General features: G+C 43.2%; 1 protein-coding gene across 5 annotated transcripts in view; it reads right to left on the reverse strand.

Moving 5' to 3' along the window:
* Positions 1 to 20,430, reverse strand: part of pak5 (p21 protein (Cdc42/Rac)-activated kinase 5) — a 54,085-nt gene that overhangs the window by 28,681 nt on the left and 4,974 nt on the right. The window contains exons 1-3 of one of the 5 annotated variants that reach the window (XM_053888277.1): positions 14,564 to 20,066; positions 5,566 to 5,837; positions 276 to 499 (exon numbers count right to left, since the gene is read on the reverse strand). In XM_053888277.1, coding sequence (XP_053744252.1) covers positions 276 to 479 — 204 coding nt within the window. In that variant the 5' untranslated portion in view covers positions 480 to 499; positions 5,566 to 5,837; positions 14,564 to 20,066. Of the gene's footprint in view, positions 1 to 275; positions 500 to 5,565; positions 5,838 to 14,563; positions 20,067 to 20,430 lie in introns of those variants that run through there. The other 4 variants (XM_053888276.1, XM_053888273.1, XM_053888274.1 and 1 more) reach the window with 4 other exon arrangements.

Here is a 20,430-nt window from a genome sequence, read left to right on the forward strand (position 1 = left end):
GTTTTTTTTTTTAGTTTAGTTTTGCTCTTTTAAACAACAAAACATTATCACAAGACATGTCCTTACCCATCCCCATTCACTCCATTATGAAGTCTGTAGTAGTAGACTGTTTCTTTCTTATTTGAAATATAAAACATCAATAAATAGTTTCATGGCACCAGATAACATTATGTTCTAGCAGCGGTGACAGAAACAGCGGCATCTAATGAGTGAGGATAAGTTGGTGGGAGAACTGTGTGACGAAGTTTGATCTGAATTGAGCTGAAGCATCGTACCTTCATTGGTGCCAGCTGGATGGGGGTGATGTAGGAAGGGTCCACCATGGGCTTGGGTCGGTTGGCGGTGTCGGCCAGGAGGCTCTGCCATTGCTGTGGCAGCCCGGTGAACTTCTGCTCCCGAGGGTCGAAACCCGTGTGGACCCGGTGCTCAAAGTTAGACGGTGCTGAGATCTCCAGCCGTTTCTTCTTCTTCCCAAACATGCTGGAAAACCCTGACAAACCTAAAAGAAAAAGGAACCGATTCAACCAAGATCACTGAATGAGTTCAGGCATCTAGTGTCAAGTATAAAGAAAACATTGATCAAAGTTTAATCCACGACATAAGGACTGCTAAAGAAGAGACAGCGATAAACACTAAGAGACGTCTAAGCCCTTGTGCATGTTTCTCATGGCGAGAAACATGAAAATAAAACAGCCAGATCAAACAGAGGAAACCTGTGCTACTGAAAAGTAAGCAGCAAATCATCCAGTAAAGAGGCAGCAACTATTATATACGATGATAAACATAGATCCCAACTGATGATAAACATTTGGCCCTGACTGCTAAGAAGAGAACATGATGGAATGCATGCGAGGGTTGGAGCTCATGACACATCAGTGGGATGAGACTGAGCCAGTCGTGAGACAATTTAATGACCAAAACAATGGTCTCCAACACCTTTCTTCACTCCATGATCACACTAGCGCTCAGTCCCAGGAAGCCAAAGCCGGAGCGTGCCACAAAAAAAAAAAGAAAAGAATTCACATCAGTTATGTAACATAAACAGCTGACAATGGGGCGCTGAAGCGCCCGAGCGTAAAAAAGGAGGAAAAATGATGTCAACTTAAAGTTGCTTTGTTTTTTTTCTCCTCCATTCAGTTTGACTTATTTTCCAAACAGGACTGCAGTCAGAGGAGAATCGTGTGTGACTGTGCTCGGAACACCAGCCTGCACTGGGCGGAGACGTGGAGTGGTGTTGGCAGGTCGGGCGGCGGCTTGTGTTCACTCACAGGATCAGAATGTCATGAGGGTTGGTGCGGCCGTGAAAGGAGGCGATTGTGTTGATTCTCTCTAGGAAGCATTGTTCTAGCTGGAAAACAAAGTCCTGCCTTTTCTGCCGCTCTTCATACCCCCCCCTCTCCCACTCCGTTTCGGCATCTGTGCAGGCTGAAAGTGTGAGGCCCCAGCTCCCATTTTAGCACCATCCACCAGCATGAAGCAAAGTCATCAAGCCATGTGCGCAATGTAGCATGCAACAGATACGGTGAGGCGTTTGCACTTACTGATGTAAGGAGTTTGTTGTGCATGTCATTGCATTATTTACATACACATTTAACATTATTAATGTTCAGTTCACTCAAAAACATGTCACGCACAAACAATCAAGCATAACCAATGCTAGCTACAGAGGCCAGGGAGCGTTCCATCTGTGATCGGAACAACGAAAATTCCCAGTTATGCCACCCAGTGTAGGATTTTCCAAGTCCTACAAGAATCCTCACCTCCCCAAGAATGCAATCCAAGATGGCTACCCCGAACGTAAACAGGAAGTAGACGTTTGAATGAACTTCGGGGAAAGAAACAAACACAATCTGCAAATTTCAGTTTCCTCCTCAACCATCAGGCTTTCTAGTCGCAGACGGAACGTTTATTTATTCAGAAGTTGTTTATATCAGGGCGAGGCACGCATGAGAACAGTTTTCGTGGAGGTCGCCATCTTGTTTTCCCACTTCTGACACCTGGAAGAGGCTAAACAACCCATCCTCACTACCATATCGGCATATATTGACATTGGGAAAGTTGCCTTTTGCGTCCTATACTGACAACAGGCAGCTTCAGTGTTGCATGTTGAGGTATTGGCAAAAAAGTAAACTGACGGCCAATATAATTCACAGAACTTACTGCCTTTTCATGGAACATTTTTTTCAGGCACGATGTGGTACTACTTAAACCTTCTGAAAATATCCAGTGTTTTGAGCAGGGAAGCCTCCAAAAGAAGCCTAATCGAGTAAATCTCAGTCATTTCCTTCGCCTTGCAAGTGGGGAGCCAGACGGAATTAGAGCCTTCAAACGAGACACGATGGAGGGAGGGATGAGAGGAGAGAAAGTGAAGAGGCAAGGAAGGTAAGGGAAGTGAAAAGTCTGGATGTAAAACACATGACATGCAAAAGAGTCAGGACGGCGAGAAGCCTAAAGCTTTTGTGACAACTACAATCGCTGCACAACAGATTAGTCGGCAGCTCAGCGTTGCCTTGGGAAAGCTCAATACTGGATCAAAAAGGTGTTAAGTCATAGAGAGAACGGTCTTCCCAGAGGCCACGCAGCATTCGGATGCTGTTCAGCGTAAGCCTCTGTGTACACACTAATGGCTGCAGGGTGTTTTCCGGCGGCTGCCTCGGAGAATATCTAGGGCTGTGGAGTGAAGTTATTACAGCAAAAATCCAGAAGGAGAGAGAGAGAGAGAGCGCATACTGCGACAGCACGCACCGCATCCGTGGGTTAGGGTTGCACCGTCACTAGTGAGAGTAAACTAAATTTAGGGACAGATTCGGACAGTGTATACTGTTCTACTCGCTTTTAAGACGCCATCAATTACAAAAAAAAGATACAAATTCATGAATAATTATCAACATTTGACCTCTAGGGGTCATGAGGCACATAGCACAAATGTAAAAGCCGGTTGTCACAGAAGCTATTGCCCATATTGTGAATCGCTGCTTAGATACCTTCAGACTCGCAGAGAACGACAAGGTCTTATCGCAGCTTTGCACTGAATCATTCATTGAATCATCAGCTGCCACCAATGTGACACTTAACGGCCTCGCTGTCACTGGCAGCAGTAAACAAAACAAGAACAAGTCATGATGTGGCAGGCAGCAAGATCCCAGTAGTCCGTACAGTTTACTGTAGGAGTCAATACAGAGCAGAGATGATTCGTTCCTGAACATCATGCTTCGAGCAGTAACCTTCCTATGTTGTGATGCCTTGGAATACAACCTGTTTTCACAGTTCATAAGTTATTTTTCGAAAACTTCATGCGAACATGCACATCTTACACCTCCAGATTTGATAACACATAAAACGTAAACAATCATCTTTCTCAGACTCAGACTCAGGTGAGGGGAGCGATATTTAAGGTGACACTTTGAAGCACATGGAGGCAGAAGAGTGGTTGAATTTCAGTTTAATTCAGGCGTCCCACGTTTAAACTTTTGGGGAAATGTATTTATTTTTATTATATATTTTTATGTACAGTTCCACCGGTGTCACCCCAAAACACCCTGCTGCTCTATAAAACAATGCTTTTAAAAGGCATGCAACAACACAAGTCCACAGCAAGTATCCAGGAAAGGTCCTACCCTCTAAACACAGGTTAACATGGCTATCGTTCCACCAGTCTGTGCGCAGCCTCAGTGTGGACAGACACTCCTGACCTAGATGCCACGTCTCGGGAATGAGATTACTCCGGGCAAGCAGGGCTTAAGACGTCTAGGCCAAGCTCAGAGACACAACAACACGTGTGTCCAGGAGAGACACTGAGTGAAATCAGCGCAGCATTAGCGGCAGAAGTTGCTAGGACTCCAAGTGTCGCGGCTACTTAAGCGCCTCTTGAGCTGAAATTTATGGGCAGATTGTGAAACACTTTGTGACGTTCCGCTGTAATGCCTGAAGATTATTCTGGCACCGTTAGAGTACTAGAAAAAAGCACACCACGTGGTGACATAGGGATGGCGTTTGAAGTAGGTTTAGTCAAAATGGAGCAAACAAGGAAACCAGCGTAGCTTAAGTGAGTATATGTAGGGTGAAGAAAGTTGGATGTCTGCCAGCGACTGGCTTCAGTTGGTTGGTTGCTCTTAGCTGGACACTGAAAGGCGTTTGCCACTGCCATACACTAACTTTACATGCAGCACGAGCAGGAGAAATTGACATTGTTGATATGTTAAATGTTCATATCTTGATATAGGATCAATATAGTGTTGATTTTAGGATCTTATATCAATACAATAACACATCGATCCTACTACAAAGAACAAACAAATACAAACTGAAGATTGGGGAAATGCAACACTAGTAAAAGACTAAAACTAAATATTTTCTGAGCTCAAAAAACAACTTTAGAAAAAAATAAAAATAAAATAAAATATCTGAAAATCTGAATCAATAGCCGTAGCAGCAGCATCACTAGTTGCAGTTGTAATATGAATAAAATAAAAAGCAATTAAGATGAAAGTAGCAAATGCAGTGAAAGCAATAATAGCAGTAATACATGGATTTGCTGCACAGTAGTTACAGTTGTAGCTGCTTTGAGTATGAATACAGCATTTTTGAAAAATACTGTACAAGTGACACATTTGGGAGTAAGATCAGCAAAGTTGAAGTATTGTTGATAGAGGATTGAGCAGGAATAGTAGTAGTATTTATCACTTTAACGACAACATAAGTAAAATAACAGAGGTAATACCACAAAAGGAATGAGAGGTTTGTTTGGTGTACATGGTATTTATTAATTTTTTTTGTCAAAATATAAGAAAGGAATTGCTTTTTTGCGAGAAAAATAGTATCAACCAACAAAGTACATTAATAATGTTATGAAATTACGCCTCTCTTAAATGTTGTGTTATGGCCATAAAACCCGGAAGCGTGTGCAGTATTGACGAAAGCAAACACACACACACAGCAAGGGGACATTCAAGAGGGCAGAGATCCTGAGTCAGAGCCTGCTTTCTCTCCGACCCATCTGCTACCATCTGAGCCTCCACATGCATTTCCCTTTCGGAACAAAAACACCTCAGTCCTTTCATGCCGCCCTGGACGTGGTCCCGCCTCGCAGTGTCAGTACACTGTCTATGGAGTGTGTTTTTGCTGCGCCATTTCAAGAGGACCAACTTGAATTTCCCATCCTCAACGCTGTTAATGAGAGGAATAATTCTCCAGTGAAATGCAGATTATTTAGCTGAGCGCAAGTATGCAAATATAGTTCGTACATAATTCATGGCTGAACATAGAAAGGACAAGATTTTCTCTGGTAAACAAGGAAAAAGAGGAAGTGGTTTGCACTCTGGTTAGCAGCAACAGGTAGCACTGAATGGTTCTTAAATGTTTCAACACGACTTAGACTGAGAAACCTGTTGAGGTTTCTCACACTGGATTTCCAACCAAAAACAAGCTGCACTGCCACAACAACACACGAGGACAGGGAAATACAAACTAGCTAAGACACCACCCAGTTGGCCTCAGCTTGAACACCTTCAAGAGGGAGGAACAGTGCAAGTTTTGTTGTCATCTGTATTGTTTCCATTTTATTACCGGCATTTTCCTGTCGACCTTATCTCATTTGCTTGATCCCATTTGCATTCATTTGTTCTTCCGCGTCTCTTTGGGCGACTTCATTATCTGAAGACGCTTTAAGCAGACGTGCGTTTCACTTCCGCTCCCTCAGCATGGATTTGTACACCATGATGATCCAGCCGAGGCTTTCCCTTTAGAAACAACTTCCTTCATCTCTCTGAATCATCAACTCATCTGAATTGGAACGGAGAGCAGGCATCGTCGGCCGGCTCTTTCGCTCAGGGTCTTACCTGGGAGGAACAAGAGAGAGTCTTTTAAGCGATGGCAGTGATCAGGATAAGCCATGGCTGCAGGGAGATCTTTAAGTGTGTGGCTATTAAATCCGATATTCTCGTCAATCCTCTCCTCAACAAAACACAAAACAGTGAGTCCCCTGCCAGATCATCATTGCTGAATTATGAGCCATGGATTCCCTGGAGCTGGAAGAAAGCAAAGTGACAATTCGGGTCAGATCCAGGACCCTGTGCAGCCCCCGCCCCCCCTCCAGCGATGCTACTCCAACTACCACTGCTGGCCTGCTGCTGCAGTGACTCTTGCTGCCTGCACGCTCTGATAACTCCCAATGTGAGATGCACGGGGCACAAAAAAGTGCCGACGCCAGCATACCAGGCCAACGCACAGCCAGACAGCTTAAGCCCAGACCCATCCCATTTTACTTTCATTGTCAGGCTAACTCACTTTGACCGCCTGCGTCTCGATCCGAGGACTACCTCAGCCTCGCTGCCAACCTGATACCAACTTGTCCGGTGAAGGTCCTGCGCTGCAACAATGCTGAGGAGGATGCACCTCCACAAAAATACCCATCATAGCTCACCAAAACAGATTTCATTTTTCAGAACAGTAGGCATAACTGGCGCAGGAGAGGGAGGATTGCAAATCAATATTCTATTTTTGTGTTGCCTCCACACAGGTGAAGATGTAGAAGACAACTTGTGTGCCTCTCACTCTCAGGCTTCCCCTGGCTGCCCATTTGATCCCTTCTTCTGTCACTTTATGACCAGGATGCTCTCTGTGCTAGCCAAGCCAAGATGCTTTCAATAACTGCTGGCTATGCCTGAGCTATGCTGCCCCCGCGACCTGGTCCTGGATAAACAGGAGAAGAAGAAGAGTTCCGCTACAAAAACTCATCCCTCACATGGGCCGCCTTGGTTCCCATTAACTCGCGCAACCTTCAGTATCCATGGCAGGTCGAGGTGGGCTGGTGAGGCTTCATGAAACAGTGTTCTCATCTTCAGCGCTCAGTAGGAGGCGCTCTCGGTTTAAAAACGATCTGAGGTTTTATTGAAATGGTTGCTGAAAGCCAAAGATTTTAGAGTAGAGAGCCTCATAAAACCATCACTTATGGCATCCTCTTTCTCATGTTGTCTTCGGTCACCCTTTGCTTCCAGTTCAAGCTATTTTACGCCCCCAAACTAGAACAAACGTAATGAAATGCAACTGTTAAAAGGCATATTAAGTCGCCCAATTTAAATTCAAGCTAACACCAGCATCACTGAATCAAATAAAAGATGTCAAGTTTCACACAACAGTAAATGTGGTTCGACGTTTGCACCCTACTATACTGTACTGCCCATTCTTTAACTACATTTCATAATGATACACAACAGGAGTGGCACTTGAGGTCACAAGGTCGCGTGCTACAGCAGCTATAGTGGTGTCAGAATATGCAGAGCCGCCCCCCTCCACCACTACCAGCTGATCTAAATATACGCATCACCTTCGAGGCTTCTCCTGTAACTCCTGCCAAACACACACACACACACACACACACACACACACATGCAGGGGAGTGGAGAGTGTGGAGGCGAAGAGCTGAGGAGCAGCTGCAGACTAAATAGAGGAGAAAGACAACTCAAATTATGGCACTTGTGGTTGTGCTAAACACTCAGCGTGTGCTTTAAAAGCTCCAAAACCTCCATGTGGAGACCATTCTCAAGATGAACACTTGCAAGAGAGATAAGTGCTCATCCTAAATGTGATATGGCTTTGCTCCTCAGCCATGGGATGCTGAGCAAAATGGAAGAGAGAATGTGGAATTACATACATCCTCAACATTCCATCGCAAACAAGTGGGTTCATTCTGTATAACAATAGCAATTTTAAATTATGAAGAGAGGGACATATATTACAAAGAAGCTTATATTGTGGCAAAAGTTATGGAACCTTTTTTTCCAAGATGATAATCTATCATTTCTTATAATATATCTCGAAAAATAAAGAGCAAAGATGCTTCAACAATGGAGGAAAATGAAAATATTACTCCACAAAAGACGCAAAAATACTAACACCGTTATCGTCACACGACATTGACTGGTATATTTGTTATCATGTTACACATGTGTAAACAAAATTTGATACGTGAGAAGTGATTTTACTAAAAAAGAAAACAGAAAAAGCATTATTTTGGAACAAACTAATGACTTTGCTAAAGATTGTTTATCAATTGTTTAATCTGTGGCCGATATTTGAGTTTTATTTTTTTTATAGATTATATTTTGGAAAGCGGAACTGAAATAATGTTTGCCTTTTGCCCACGCAGCAGTTCATATAATATAACAGAAAAAATAAATAAAGGAGTAAATAGATTAAACAAAATTAGACTAGCGCAATACTGGAAAAGTCAGGTCAAATAATTGTGACATATATTCAACAAATTACTTCTACAAACATTGGGTTTTTTTTCATTTTAATAAAATGAAATAATAACCACAAATTTATTTACTGTGTATTTTGGATCAGAATTGATTATATTGTATTGTTATTATTATTGTATTATACAATTATATGAACGTTTTAGTGGGTTTTTGCAGTGAAAACACAAATAAGTGAAACTAAACATTTTGCAGAGTGAGACAAATAAAGAATACAGTGTGTGTTTCAGGAAGAAAACCAGTTGCATATTGTGTCATAAGCAGTGTAACTGGTGACGGAGGGAAACCTTGGTAGGCAGTTTGACTCAATTATTCACGCAATATCCTCAGACAATGACAGACTTTGGGATGATGAAATAGCACTCTTTTCAGAGCGTTTTTTCTTTTTGTAATCCCAGGTCATGAACTGGTAACACAGATGTGGCTGGGGAGCAGACAGCCATTAGAAAAGGCACTTCCTGTTGGTGGGTTTCTCAGCTCAAAAGCACTCTGTGTTCTCCAGAAGCCTTTACTTTCCAGCCCATTATCTACACGAGCACGTTCAGACCTTCACTTAATCGTTCATTATTGATAGCCCGGCGAGAAGCTCCCCCCCCTCCCGCTGTTAGGGGGAAATGGTTAAGACCGACGAGACGAGTAAAAGCTGATGCGAAGCCACCACTCGTGCGTCGTGGAGTGTCCCCCCGCTGAAATGTGCTGCAGCCACTGAAGCAGCGAGAGGACTTTGATAAAGGATGAGCCAGCAGGCTGCGTGTATCTGAGGGTCGGGGTTAATAAAGCGGGGACGGAGGCAGCAGGGGGGGATCAGGGCATCCAGCCCCTTGGATTGACTGATACTATACCGCCTCGCTGACATTTTGACAACTTGGAGCGCACTTGGAGCCAGAACTGCATCAACAAAAAGCACGACTTTGCTTTTAGTATAAAGCATCCCTCTTTATTACAGTGAGCTAGTCCGAGTCTGATCAGTGAACTCCAGTATTGAAGCTAAAAACACAGAAACATTTAGAAGATTTTCACAGAAAAAATGACATTGTTACGTACAAATACAAAAAAATGGTGAAGTGTGAGTGTATATATATATATATATATATATATATATATATATATATATATATATATATATATATATATATATATATATATATATAGTTAAACTACAGGGATGGAGATTGAATGAAACCTTGCATTTGCCATGGCGACTTTGGCTCCAGCTTCGGCGTCACTAACCTGCTGTCTATGAGCCGGACAACAAGGCTCCTGACAACATATCAATCCCAGGCAAGGCCATGCAGCAGAACGACAGCTTTGACGGATGATGCGGCACGAGAGTCTCACCATGACGACGCTGGATCGTCCAGCGTGTGCCACAGCCTCTGTTCTTCAAGAACGCTGATCAAGGTGCGCACAGTGGTCTCGTTTGGAGGAGTGAAAGGTCATGTGACCATGCACTTGTGGTTGGAGATAAAGGGCATGAACAAGTGAACAAGTGTGAGGGTTGAATTTGAATTATGCAACAGCCAAACAAATTGAGTTATCAATCTAGATATGTTAATACTATGACCCTTTTGAAACTTCAATATAGAATGAAATTTAAGACACTTATGGTGCATTCCAATTGTGCTCGGAGCTGGGACAATTCAAGATGGCCACGGGAAACGTAAACAGGAAGTAGAAGTTTGTGTTTCCTGTTCATCCTGCGTTGTTTCTTGTTGCGAAGGGAAGTGAAGAAGTCAAGCGTGAGAACAGCTTTTGTTGGACGTCACTTTCTTCTTTCCCCACTTCAATAACTGGAACGCAGAGAACTCTGCTCAGGCGTTATTCCCAGCTCCAACTTCCCATTTTCGAAGGAACCAGAATTCAGCATTATGCCACATCAAAAGCACTTTACAAGCCGCCACTAAAAAAGACGTGCTACGAATGATAACAATGAATATTTTCCCCTTTTCCTCATAATTATCTTCATTATAATCCAGCTACCCAAAGTCCACCTCCACTGGCACAGACACTCTAAACAGTCACACACCTTCACACAAGGACAGTTTGGATGAATTCAACTCTGTTCATTTTTGGCCTGTAGGGGGAGTAGACAGAGGAGAACCTTCATCCACTAGAGATGGGCTGATGAGGCTTCATGAAACAGTGTCCTAATTTTCAGCACTCAGTAGGTGGCGGGATCAGTTTAAAAATGATGTGAGGTTTAATTGAAACGCTTGTTGACGCCAAAGATTTTAGAGCAGAAAGCGCCACCTAGTGGGCTCTGACAATGAGGACACTGTTTCATGAAGCCTCATATATATACAAGTAACATCCGACTTACAACCGGGATTGGTTCCGACCAACTGGTCGTAAGTCAGATTGGACGTAAGTGATTCATTCAAAATAGCCGACGCGAGGGTTATAGGTGCTACTGTAGTGGTAGATGGGATAGACGTGCTGGGATACTGTTGTGTGTTGTACATGATGCCGGGCTGCTACGTGCTGCGGTGCCAGACATTGAATAAAAAAAGAAAAAAAAAAAGCATCTGCTGGCTGTGGTCGTGAGTACGGGTGGGCACAAGTCGAGCAGGTCGTAAGTCGGATGTGACTTGTATATATTTACTCACCCATGTTCAGTAAACACAATTCTTTGGACTTTAAAGGAAATTGACAGTGCAAGAAGCAGCCTCCCTCTTCTGTGGTCCCTTTGCGAAACGGCGTGGCAGTTCAAGCAGCAACTGTAAAAGGAATCTATTAACCTGACCAAACAAAAAACAGGTTTCTTTCTGTTCTATTTTGGTTGTTTTTATATATCGGCCAAAACGGCACAATGGAGGCTGCTATCTGGACGACTCAGGCCAGCGTGACTCACAGCTTCTCCATTAGCTCACACACAGGCGAGGTGAGATAACCTGGAAACACGCTCACGCTTCCTATAAAACATTGATCAGCCACTGGGCCAATCCCACTCCGCTACCCACTCACCCTTGCACAGTGATTCCTCCCCTACTTCCACCTCACTTGTCTTGGGCTGCAGATGGCCAAATGGAATCTAATACCTGTTGACCTACATGACTGCTGCAGAGGTTTGTGGCGCTGCTCCTCAGCGGATCACAGGAAGGTTAACTATGACACAGGGTTCAAGAGCGCGCGGGTGATTTATCCTGCACTAAATCATGTGCCTGTCGAGAGATTATTGAGACAGAAATCTCAACATGATACAAAGTTGGATGTGGCAAGAGCATGAGCTAACTGATGAATGGATGAAAAGAAGCATTACTTGAGCAAGATAAAGAGTTTGTGACTCCCACTTTTGCACAGTATTTGTGAGTGTATTCAGGTGTTTTTATAAAAGGAGGGGAGGTTCAGCCCCCAAAAATGGAGGGGTTCAGTGACATAAATGGATGAACCATAATAGGAAAATGGGAACGATGAGGGACAGTGGGAGTCACTTGTTTTGCGACTCTCAAACTCACAAAAATAAATCCAGTCCGTCTAAAGCCGAGGTTTTTAATGGCTATTTCATGTATGATTGAAAAGCCATTGATGTTTGCCTCACTTCCTGTGTACTCCCTAAGAGTGAAGAGTTTAAAAATAGCCAGTAATATTTCGAGGGCGGTTGCAGTTGGGCTTTACATTTTTCATCAACAGTATTCCCTATTGACGCGGTGGCGTTAACTGCATCGCCCCTGCTATTTTGACTCGAGCGGGACAAGTCTTCAGAGGCAGAGAGGGCAAACTTTGGAATTGGAAAACGTGCAGAGGGGCATGGCTAAGTTCCTGACACAATGGAACGCACACAGATGCAGCCCTCATTGGAGACCTTTTCAGAATCAGACTCAGCTTTATTGCCAAAATATTAATAATAACAATACTACTACTTCTTATAACAACAACTATTTACAACAACTATTTCAAATTCTTCCACGGTGATGGCGATGTGTGGCAACCACTGACAAGCCAAGTCATAAATAATTGAGCTCTAAATGCTGGACATGGAGAACAGATTATTTCAGTGACAATAACAATGTTTTTTTGTGATGTGAGCCCTTTCTTCTGGCTTGTGTACCGGCCCCCCATAAAGATGATGGCATGTTGTCAGGTTTGTTTTTAGCAGGGTGTGAGTGTGCAAAAGACTGCCGCATTACATTTCCAACATCTACTGTATAAAGGGGAGGGATGGAAAGGGGGGACTTTCCACCCACATGCCCCCTCAATTCAAGTAATAGCTTTAGTTATCAGGGTCAAAGTAGGTCTTTCATGCAGCTGAGCATCGCGCATCAATGCCTCGAGCCAGAAGTCACAGACCTCTATCAGGTTATGAGTTATATCAATACCCTCACCTAGTGGCACGATCGAAGGAATTGATCACAGATGCAACAAAGAGTTTGTTTAGGCAGGCGGAATTCTCATTGCTCCTTTTGAGCTCCATCTTTTGAGACTCGTACTAGAGCCACAGCTGCTCAACCAGCAGGGTTTCGAGGATTTGTTTGGGAGATATTTCCTCTGGGGCAGGAACTTCTGACTATTTTGACAGTCGGCTAGTCACTGACCACCTCGATGACTAGCCGACTAGTATGTGAATGGGTTGTACGGGTTGACAAATACGCCAACATCTCTGAATGTAGTACTGGTAAATTTATTTGTATCGAGTTAAATGTTGGTTTGAAACTTTATATTAGAATTTTTATCACTCAAAATGAGGTGTGAATCTATGTGTCCTTCGCTCTGTGCTACTCTGATGAAATGGTCCCAGGCTTTCCAAATTTTGGGTTGTGATGGTCCTGTAGCTTCAGTGGAGAGCGATGACGCCACGACTAGTTGATTCATGAATCAGTTGCCGACAAATTGAGAAGACGATTACAGTTGGTAACTTGTTACAGCCCTAATTTCAAATCAAAATAAACGGCAGCCATGTTGGAGACAGACGCAAGAACACTCCCGATACTACTAATTCAGAGGCTTTTACGGCTCCAACTCATGCCACCGGCCTCTTTTGACCAGGCTTTAACTGGGACAATATGACCTGATATTAAGCCACACCTTCAGATCTACCCAGGGACTGAATAGACATTGTAGCCCGGCATCTCCTCTGGATCCATCAGTAAGAGCTGGCTGAACGTCCGCTGAATTAAACTACCACCACCAGATGACCTGGCAACAGATAAGCAGCTAAAGAATATGACAATGACGTCATCTGCTGATGGAGAATGAAATACACTGGGCCACACTAAATATATCTTTGTGAGCGAGTGTAAACACTGCAGAGATCCTCTCATCACAGGATTTCAGCTTCAGCCTCAGACTCATACCAGTCCACATGACTTCACACACTGATGCTGGGTGATAAGGTTCCAGGATTAGGGTCGATCAGCATCCATTATGCGGGTGTGAAAATAAATGTGTCACCCTCAAACTGAAAGAGAAGAAGTAGGAGTGATGATTCTTACCTCTGTATACCTCAGTTCCTAACTATTGGTGAGGTGGTAAACAGCAATGGGTTAAAACCGGAACCAGACTCGCAGAGTTCATAGATAAAGGTAGCACACCATGGAGGTAAGGCAGAAGCTTTGGCCACAGGGAGACAAAAAGAGAAATAATTCATAACGCACGGTAGCGAGCGGTATAACTGCACGATCAGGAGAGCAGCTTCTTTCCCCGGAGCGCCGCAAAAAGGACGAGACAGCTGCTTACAGCGCTGACAGAGGTGAAAGACCTACTTCTCCGCCGCTGGCTTTTTGGGTGAACAGGTCATTTCTATTTCTAACTGTACGTAATACAAATGGACACCACTGTCCATTGTAGCCACTGAATTCTTGTTATTTTACAAGTCAAAATGATGCCTGGTCGCAGTGAAAGGAAAAGATGCTTGCAACATTTCTGTTTCATCATCACCTCCTCCTTGTTTAACATGCAAGGCTTGTGAACTTTGGGGCTTTTTCACTTTAACACACAAGGGTTTATAAGAACCCGCTTTAATTAGAGCACTCATGCTGAAGGCTGCTCTCCGAAATAAATAGGCGTCCAACGCTCCCCCTCCGAGAGCAAGCACTTAACAAGCTTATACTACGGACGTGAAACTAAATTTAACTCAGCTGCAAATGAACATGTCACGAGCCAACAGGCGTGATTGACGGACGGCACTGTACCCCATCACGTCAGACAGTTTCTGACATGAGAGCTTCACAAGAATCCTAACATGAGTGATTTTAAATTCCAAATGTGCAGTGACCTGAATACTGAGACAATGTTTGGTCCTCAGCCTAGAAGCAAGTGTCACAATGACGTCTGGTGAGACGCACGGAGACTGGGGGAGATGAACTTACCTTTGGTTTTTCTGTGTTCCTGACGTTTCATGTCAAGGGATGGACAGAGATTTTGTCGTGTTTTATTGGTTTCATCATAACAGATCATTTTCAGTATGTCTGGAAGTCATTCATCGCTTTAATGCGTGATGTCAGTTCAGGGTTCCGCTAAATGTCACCACGGCTTCCGAAAAAGGATCTTTGTGTCTCATGTGATCAAAGTGGAAACATCTAAACTACCATTGATAATGGTAGTTTTCAGAATGTTTTTAAAGGAAGACTTCAGAAAGAAACACGATAACAGTACGAGAGGGACGTGGCGTTGCTCGCAGAACGAAAGTTGCATCCAGCCGGACATATAAAGAGACGGACCGAGTGAGGACGGCTGCAGACTGGAGAAAGATTCACGTCTCATGATTGAAAACTAGTGTTTTTATTAACACTCGGAATGGGCTAGTACAGATACCAGCCTTTTTTCTATGTACTCAGTACCCGTGAAGGCTGTCGATACTAGCCACCTATACTCAAGACGATGAAAAAATTGACAACCAACAATGAACTCCAATGAATTCACTTTCACTCCAACAGTGTCACCTTCATGTTCAGGTGTGATTCATCTGCCGAAAGAAATACAACAATCCCCTGACAGTCGCAGGGTTACGCTCTCCAGCTCAGTGACAGAAATAGTGAAATTCGCTGATTATTTAATGGTACCCAGATATTACCCTGACTGAAACTGGGCCAGACATGACGGAATGTTAACGTAAGACTTCATTGGTGGTTACATAATGTCATAAGCAAAGAGCGTTGCAGCAGCCGACGTGCTGCAGATGAGCATCTCCCACGACGCAAACACGTGGATCTCCCTCTGCCGTGTCCCTACATGGCTCTTTTGCCGTAATTTCCTGCAGCTTCATACCCCAGCATCAAAGCCAGCACAGCTGTGTCACTGGATGAACGCTTTAATCTATTCAGCCGGTACATCTGCAGGCTCTGTCTCATGCTACGTCATTAGCCGCCGTCATAATGCCAGCATTTGTGTGTGTGTGTGTGTCCGTTCCGGGGCTGGTAAAGGCCTGTGTGTACGCAGTCAAGCACACAGATATTGCATCTGGCTGTGCTCCTGCATGTCATCACTCCTAAAATAAAATTTAAAAAAAAGTCCACAGATGATACGCCAGGATAATGAGGCCTCATCGTACCCGGGGTTGGGTTGCCTTCACTGGCTTTAGGGTTTTTTAGACATTTAGATGAGATGGTAAGAGATGATTCTCAAGCTAAATTCAAGGATCGGCCACAGTGCCGATTGTTATTGTGACACTAATCCCATGGAATGTAGTACCTTTTATGAATGACTGGTTCAGCTGATGGGTTAAACAAATACCACAGTTGAATAAACACATATTTGAGGAGCTTGTTGTTGCTGATGAAGTACTTCTTTGTAGCACTGCATTCGTACTTCAGATAATCCATGTAAGTTTATGCGGGTTTTTGTAGGAGTTGTTGCAGTAGACGTATTGGATGTACTAGCTATAATACATGCACGAGTTGCCGCTGTTTGGTGGCAGTGATTATTATAGTATATTTATAGTAGTAGCGAGGATTTTTTCCTCCACATAGAGATTAGTTTATTTATTTTTAAGTTGCACTTAAAGCTTTACCGTGGTCACTGGGCCTGTATATTGGGAGGAATATTGCGATACCACACGTATTGCGATACAGGAGTGGTGATACCATATATTGTGATACTGTAAGCTCGGCAATATTTTGGAATATTTGTTAAGGAGAACTGTCATTTTAAGGGTGAAGTTCAGATAGTACTGTACAATGTAATGTGGATGAAAACAAGCTAATTGTTGTGACTTCAGTTAAATTCTGCAGGGGAATAAGCAGCTCTCATAATCATCATAATATGTACATAATATGTATTAAATATCAATATAAAGAATACATTTGAATTAAAATAGCAAGAATATACCTCACAATCAATTGATATTTAAGCAAAAATATACAATATCGTACAATCAGGTACCGCAATATCTGAGCGCGTCAATATTTCCCCCCCCTAACAGTTACAGCCAAAACCACCACCCAGAAAATTATGTTTTCGACTGCGGTGGCTCATCTGTGTTCAAAGAAACCTGAAGAATTATGGCCAGATTTGAATGAAATTTCAATAAAATTCATTTTTTATTGTGGCAAGTTACAACAAGTGTAATAGGTTGCAGCAGTATACAGGAACAACAGCGGACCTGACAGTGTGACCAGTAGTTACGGTAGTTGAGGTGCTGACTGAACGTTCGCAGCACCAACAAAGACAGTTTACTCAGGACTGCAGGCGCTAACTGGACTCAGATTGCGACTGCACGTAGACGGAAATATCCCCCAACACACTGACAGCGATTACTCATGCAGAAACAGGTCGGACACCGAATGAATTCAGAACTAGAGCAGCAACAATGTTGTTCAGGAGAGTCATTAAAGGTCAGACTCGGCCTTGGCATTGACACTCGACTGTCACTGTTGCCTCCTGAACACATCCTGGATGGGGACTGCGGCGAGGGCTGTGATGCAACCCTCAGTGCGCCGCATCTTCAACATCACACTTTCCTTTGAAACGTCCCGCTGGGACAGTGGGAACCGAGCAGTTTGATGAAACTAGCTGAGGCATAATGAACCCCACGATTCCAGACCGCTTTGATCAAAGTCCACCTGTCCGATCTCAAATCACAAAACAAAGCAGCAGGAGCTGGCTCTTAGTAACACAGCCCTCTCTGTCACGCTGTTTTACATGAAAGCACTGAGCCCATGTCTGGGATACTGCAACTCCACCATAAAGAATTCCTCCGCCAATCGTACACACACGACCCTTCAGTCCACACTCAACAGAATCTCCGAATGACAACGTAGCATTCAAACAATTCCTGGATCCAGACAGTGATCCGGATCATTCCCAATATGTCATCATTTTTCCCTTATCCCATTTCACATATGTCCTGATCAATTCATCCAAATCCGTCCATAGCATAGAGATAAATTGTGTCGATGAATCAGGTTTTTTTTTTTTTTTTTTTGCAAGATTAATCTCATAGTAAATTCGTTTTTCCACAAGATTGTCACAATAAATTCGTTTTTATGTGATTAATCTCATAGTAAATTAGTTTTTCATATTAACCTCGTAATAATATGTTTTTTTCGCGACTAATCTTGTGGTAACTTCGTTTTTCATGAGATTAATGTCATAATAAATTATTTTTTTAGGCAGTTAATCTCAAAGTAAATTCGTTTTTCATTGGACTAATCTCATAATAAATCATCTTTTCCCATGATTAATATCATAGTGAATTAGCTTTTCTTTTTTTCCAAGATCAATCCTGAATTTTTATTTTTTTTATGAGTATAATTTGGTCATAAACTCGAGATTGTAGTACGATTAAGATGGTCTGGTGAGGTTGTTCACGCCTGCTCCTGGACTGGCTCTCACCAGCCGTGTTTTCATCTTTATTGTCTCCCGAGAAACGAATTTACTAAAAGACTGGAGATAAAAAACACCTTGAAGATTTGGAGACTGTGGCAACCACAAGTTCAAGGTGATGGGGGTCTTTCATACATTTTGACTAGCCAGTTCTAGTATTCAGATGATCTCCCTGTGTTCTAATGTACAGTGCGCATGTGTGGATGTCGATTTTTTGGCCCATCTGGAAGGAGTTCAGGTGGAAATGCTTGGCAGCAGGAACAAAAGAAGAAATGATAGAGAGGAATCTCAGGAACAAAGCGTCCTGCAGAATAAGAATAAGATTCACTGCTGCTGTTTCCACTACAAAGGAGCAAAAAAAGAATGTGGAAATCCTGTTTGAGGCAGAAATGGAGACGTGAGCGAGGAGGGTATGACAAGACTGCTAAAGAAGATTGCAGAGGTCACTTGAAGAAGAAATTATGAACTACTACAGGCACCGCTTGCACTTTAAAAACTCAAGTAAAACCAATACAATTCTGAACTTCACTAAACTTGTAAACAAACAATCCTCCTACGGTCACTACCTTGATTCCAAACAAAGTATACTCACAAATCAATGGCATTGTTGAGCAAGCCGGGTCAAATTAACTCTTCACCAGCGGCGCACACACACAAACCCACGAAGACACACACGCTGACAGAAATAACTCACTCTCCCTGCAGGGTCAGTGACAGAGCTGCAAGGGTCAAAGCTGCAGAGGAGGCAGATGCAGCGGTGCCTGCTGCAGGGGAACGCTGTGGATTCATCAGCCCTTTTGGTCACATGACTAGCGGCGAGCTTTTACTGCACTGCTCCATCCAGGACTTGTAGGCAATAAAAAAATGTTTTTTTTTTAGTTTAAAGCAGCAGTTGTGCTTGAAGTGAAAGGCGAGTGGGAATGGACAATGGTTAGTGGTGGAATTATGAGTATAAAATGTTGAATTCTCAAGGATTGGACACGTGTGTCTCTAAAAAGCCTTGAAAAACTTCGGTGTGCATTCTTTCAGGGGGTCCCTGGATGTCTGGGAGGCCTGCTCACATGACCACAGATGAATGGCAACCGCTTATGATCCCATTTATCCCTGAAGAAACAAACATGTAGTCCATGTCTTCCGTCATTTTGTCTCTTTCATACGCTCAATCTCTCCTGTCTCACTGCCTCTCTCTCTCTCCGCCTCACACACTAGCCAACACACACTGCTCTTTATTTGGCCACTGACAGGCCAAGTCATGTGGAAGACACCAGGGAAGTGTCCGGATTTCTTCTTAAATCACAGGACCAAGATCAGCAAACCTGGTGAAAAGCACTGACATCTGAAGAGGAGACTCCTCTTGAGACCTGAACAACCAGACCTGACCACGGTGAAGACCAACAGCTGCATGTGGCCCATTCACTGCCTCGGCCCTGAACCCTGAGCTCAATGTAGTACTACTACTACTAATGTATTTCGGTGTGTAAATATTAGCGGTGGGACTTTAAGGAGTTAATTACGATAAATGAATTCCAACAAAAAACGTTAAAAAATGTAACTTAATTTAATTGAACAGTTTGCTCTCCAGACAACAGGGAACCTTTGTAAGTGCAGGAGTTCCTGGTCCACTGATCACACTGATGCACAAGACACGTGGCAGCTAGGATGATAACAACAACAACAAACATGGAGGAATCCCTGAACAAAAGCAAACAAAAGCATCTGTTTGCTTTTGTTCAGGGAGGTTTTTCACTACACAATGACCAGGGTTTCTACTACTCTGAATGGACTTGAAATCCTTATACAAATATTTTCAAGACATGAAAAGAGCTTTAGTTTAAACAAGGTGATATAAAAACTTGAATACAGCCACCATCTTTATTTATGGTGCTATTGTCAAACTGATGCAAAATAAACAATATTTTGTTGTTTAAATATATATAAACAACAAAATATTATATATATTAAAATATATATATATATATGTATATATATATATATATACTTCCCTGCAGACTGTCAGTCTGCGACTTATCCATCAATCGAGATCTGACCGTGTCACCTGCGACGTGGGTAGATCACAGCTTCCCACACACCTTTCCTCAGCCGTCTCAGCTACTCCCTGTCCTCATCTCCCCCCGCCTTGCCCCCCCCGACACGCTCTCCTCTCCGCGTGTTGGCAAGCTCCTCCTCGCAGCTTCTCGATTAGCGGGATCGACCTGACAGAGTCTGTCAGGCCGCCAGTTACAAACAGCCAATGAATCTTTCCTGTGTAGCCGTTTAAAGACAGAGTGGAATCAGACACTTTAATTACAGATCACAACTTCCAACACCTGAATGTTAAACAGCGACGTCACTGAGAGATGAAGATGTAGCGCTGTAGTCCAGCTGACGCATCCCATTCCATGCCTCTTCTTAA

This window comes from Synchiropus splendidus, chromosome 15 (assembly GCF_027744825.2).
Source record: "Synchiropus splendidus isolate RoL2022-P1 chromosome 15, RoL_Sspl_1.0, whole genome shotgun sequence".
In the NCBI taxonomy this organism is placed as follows: domain Eukaryota; kingdom Metazoa; phylum Chordata; class Actinopteri; order Syngnathiformes; family Callionymidae; genus Synchiropus; species Synchiropus splendidus.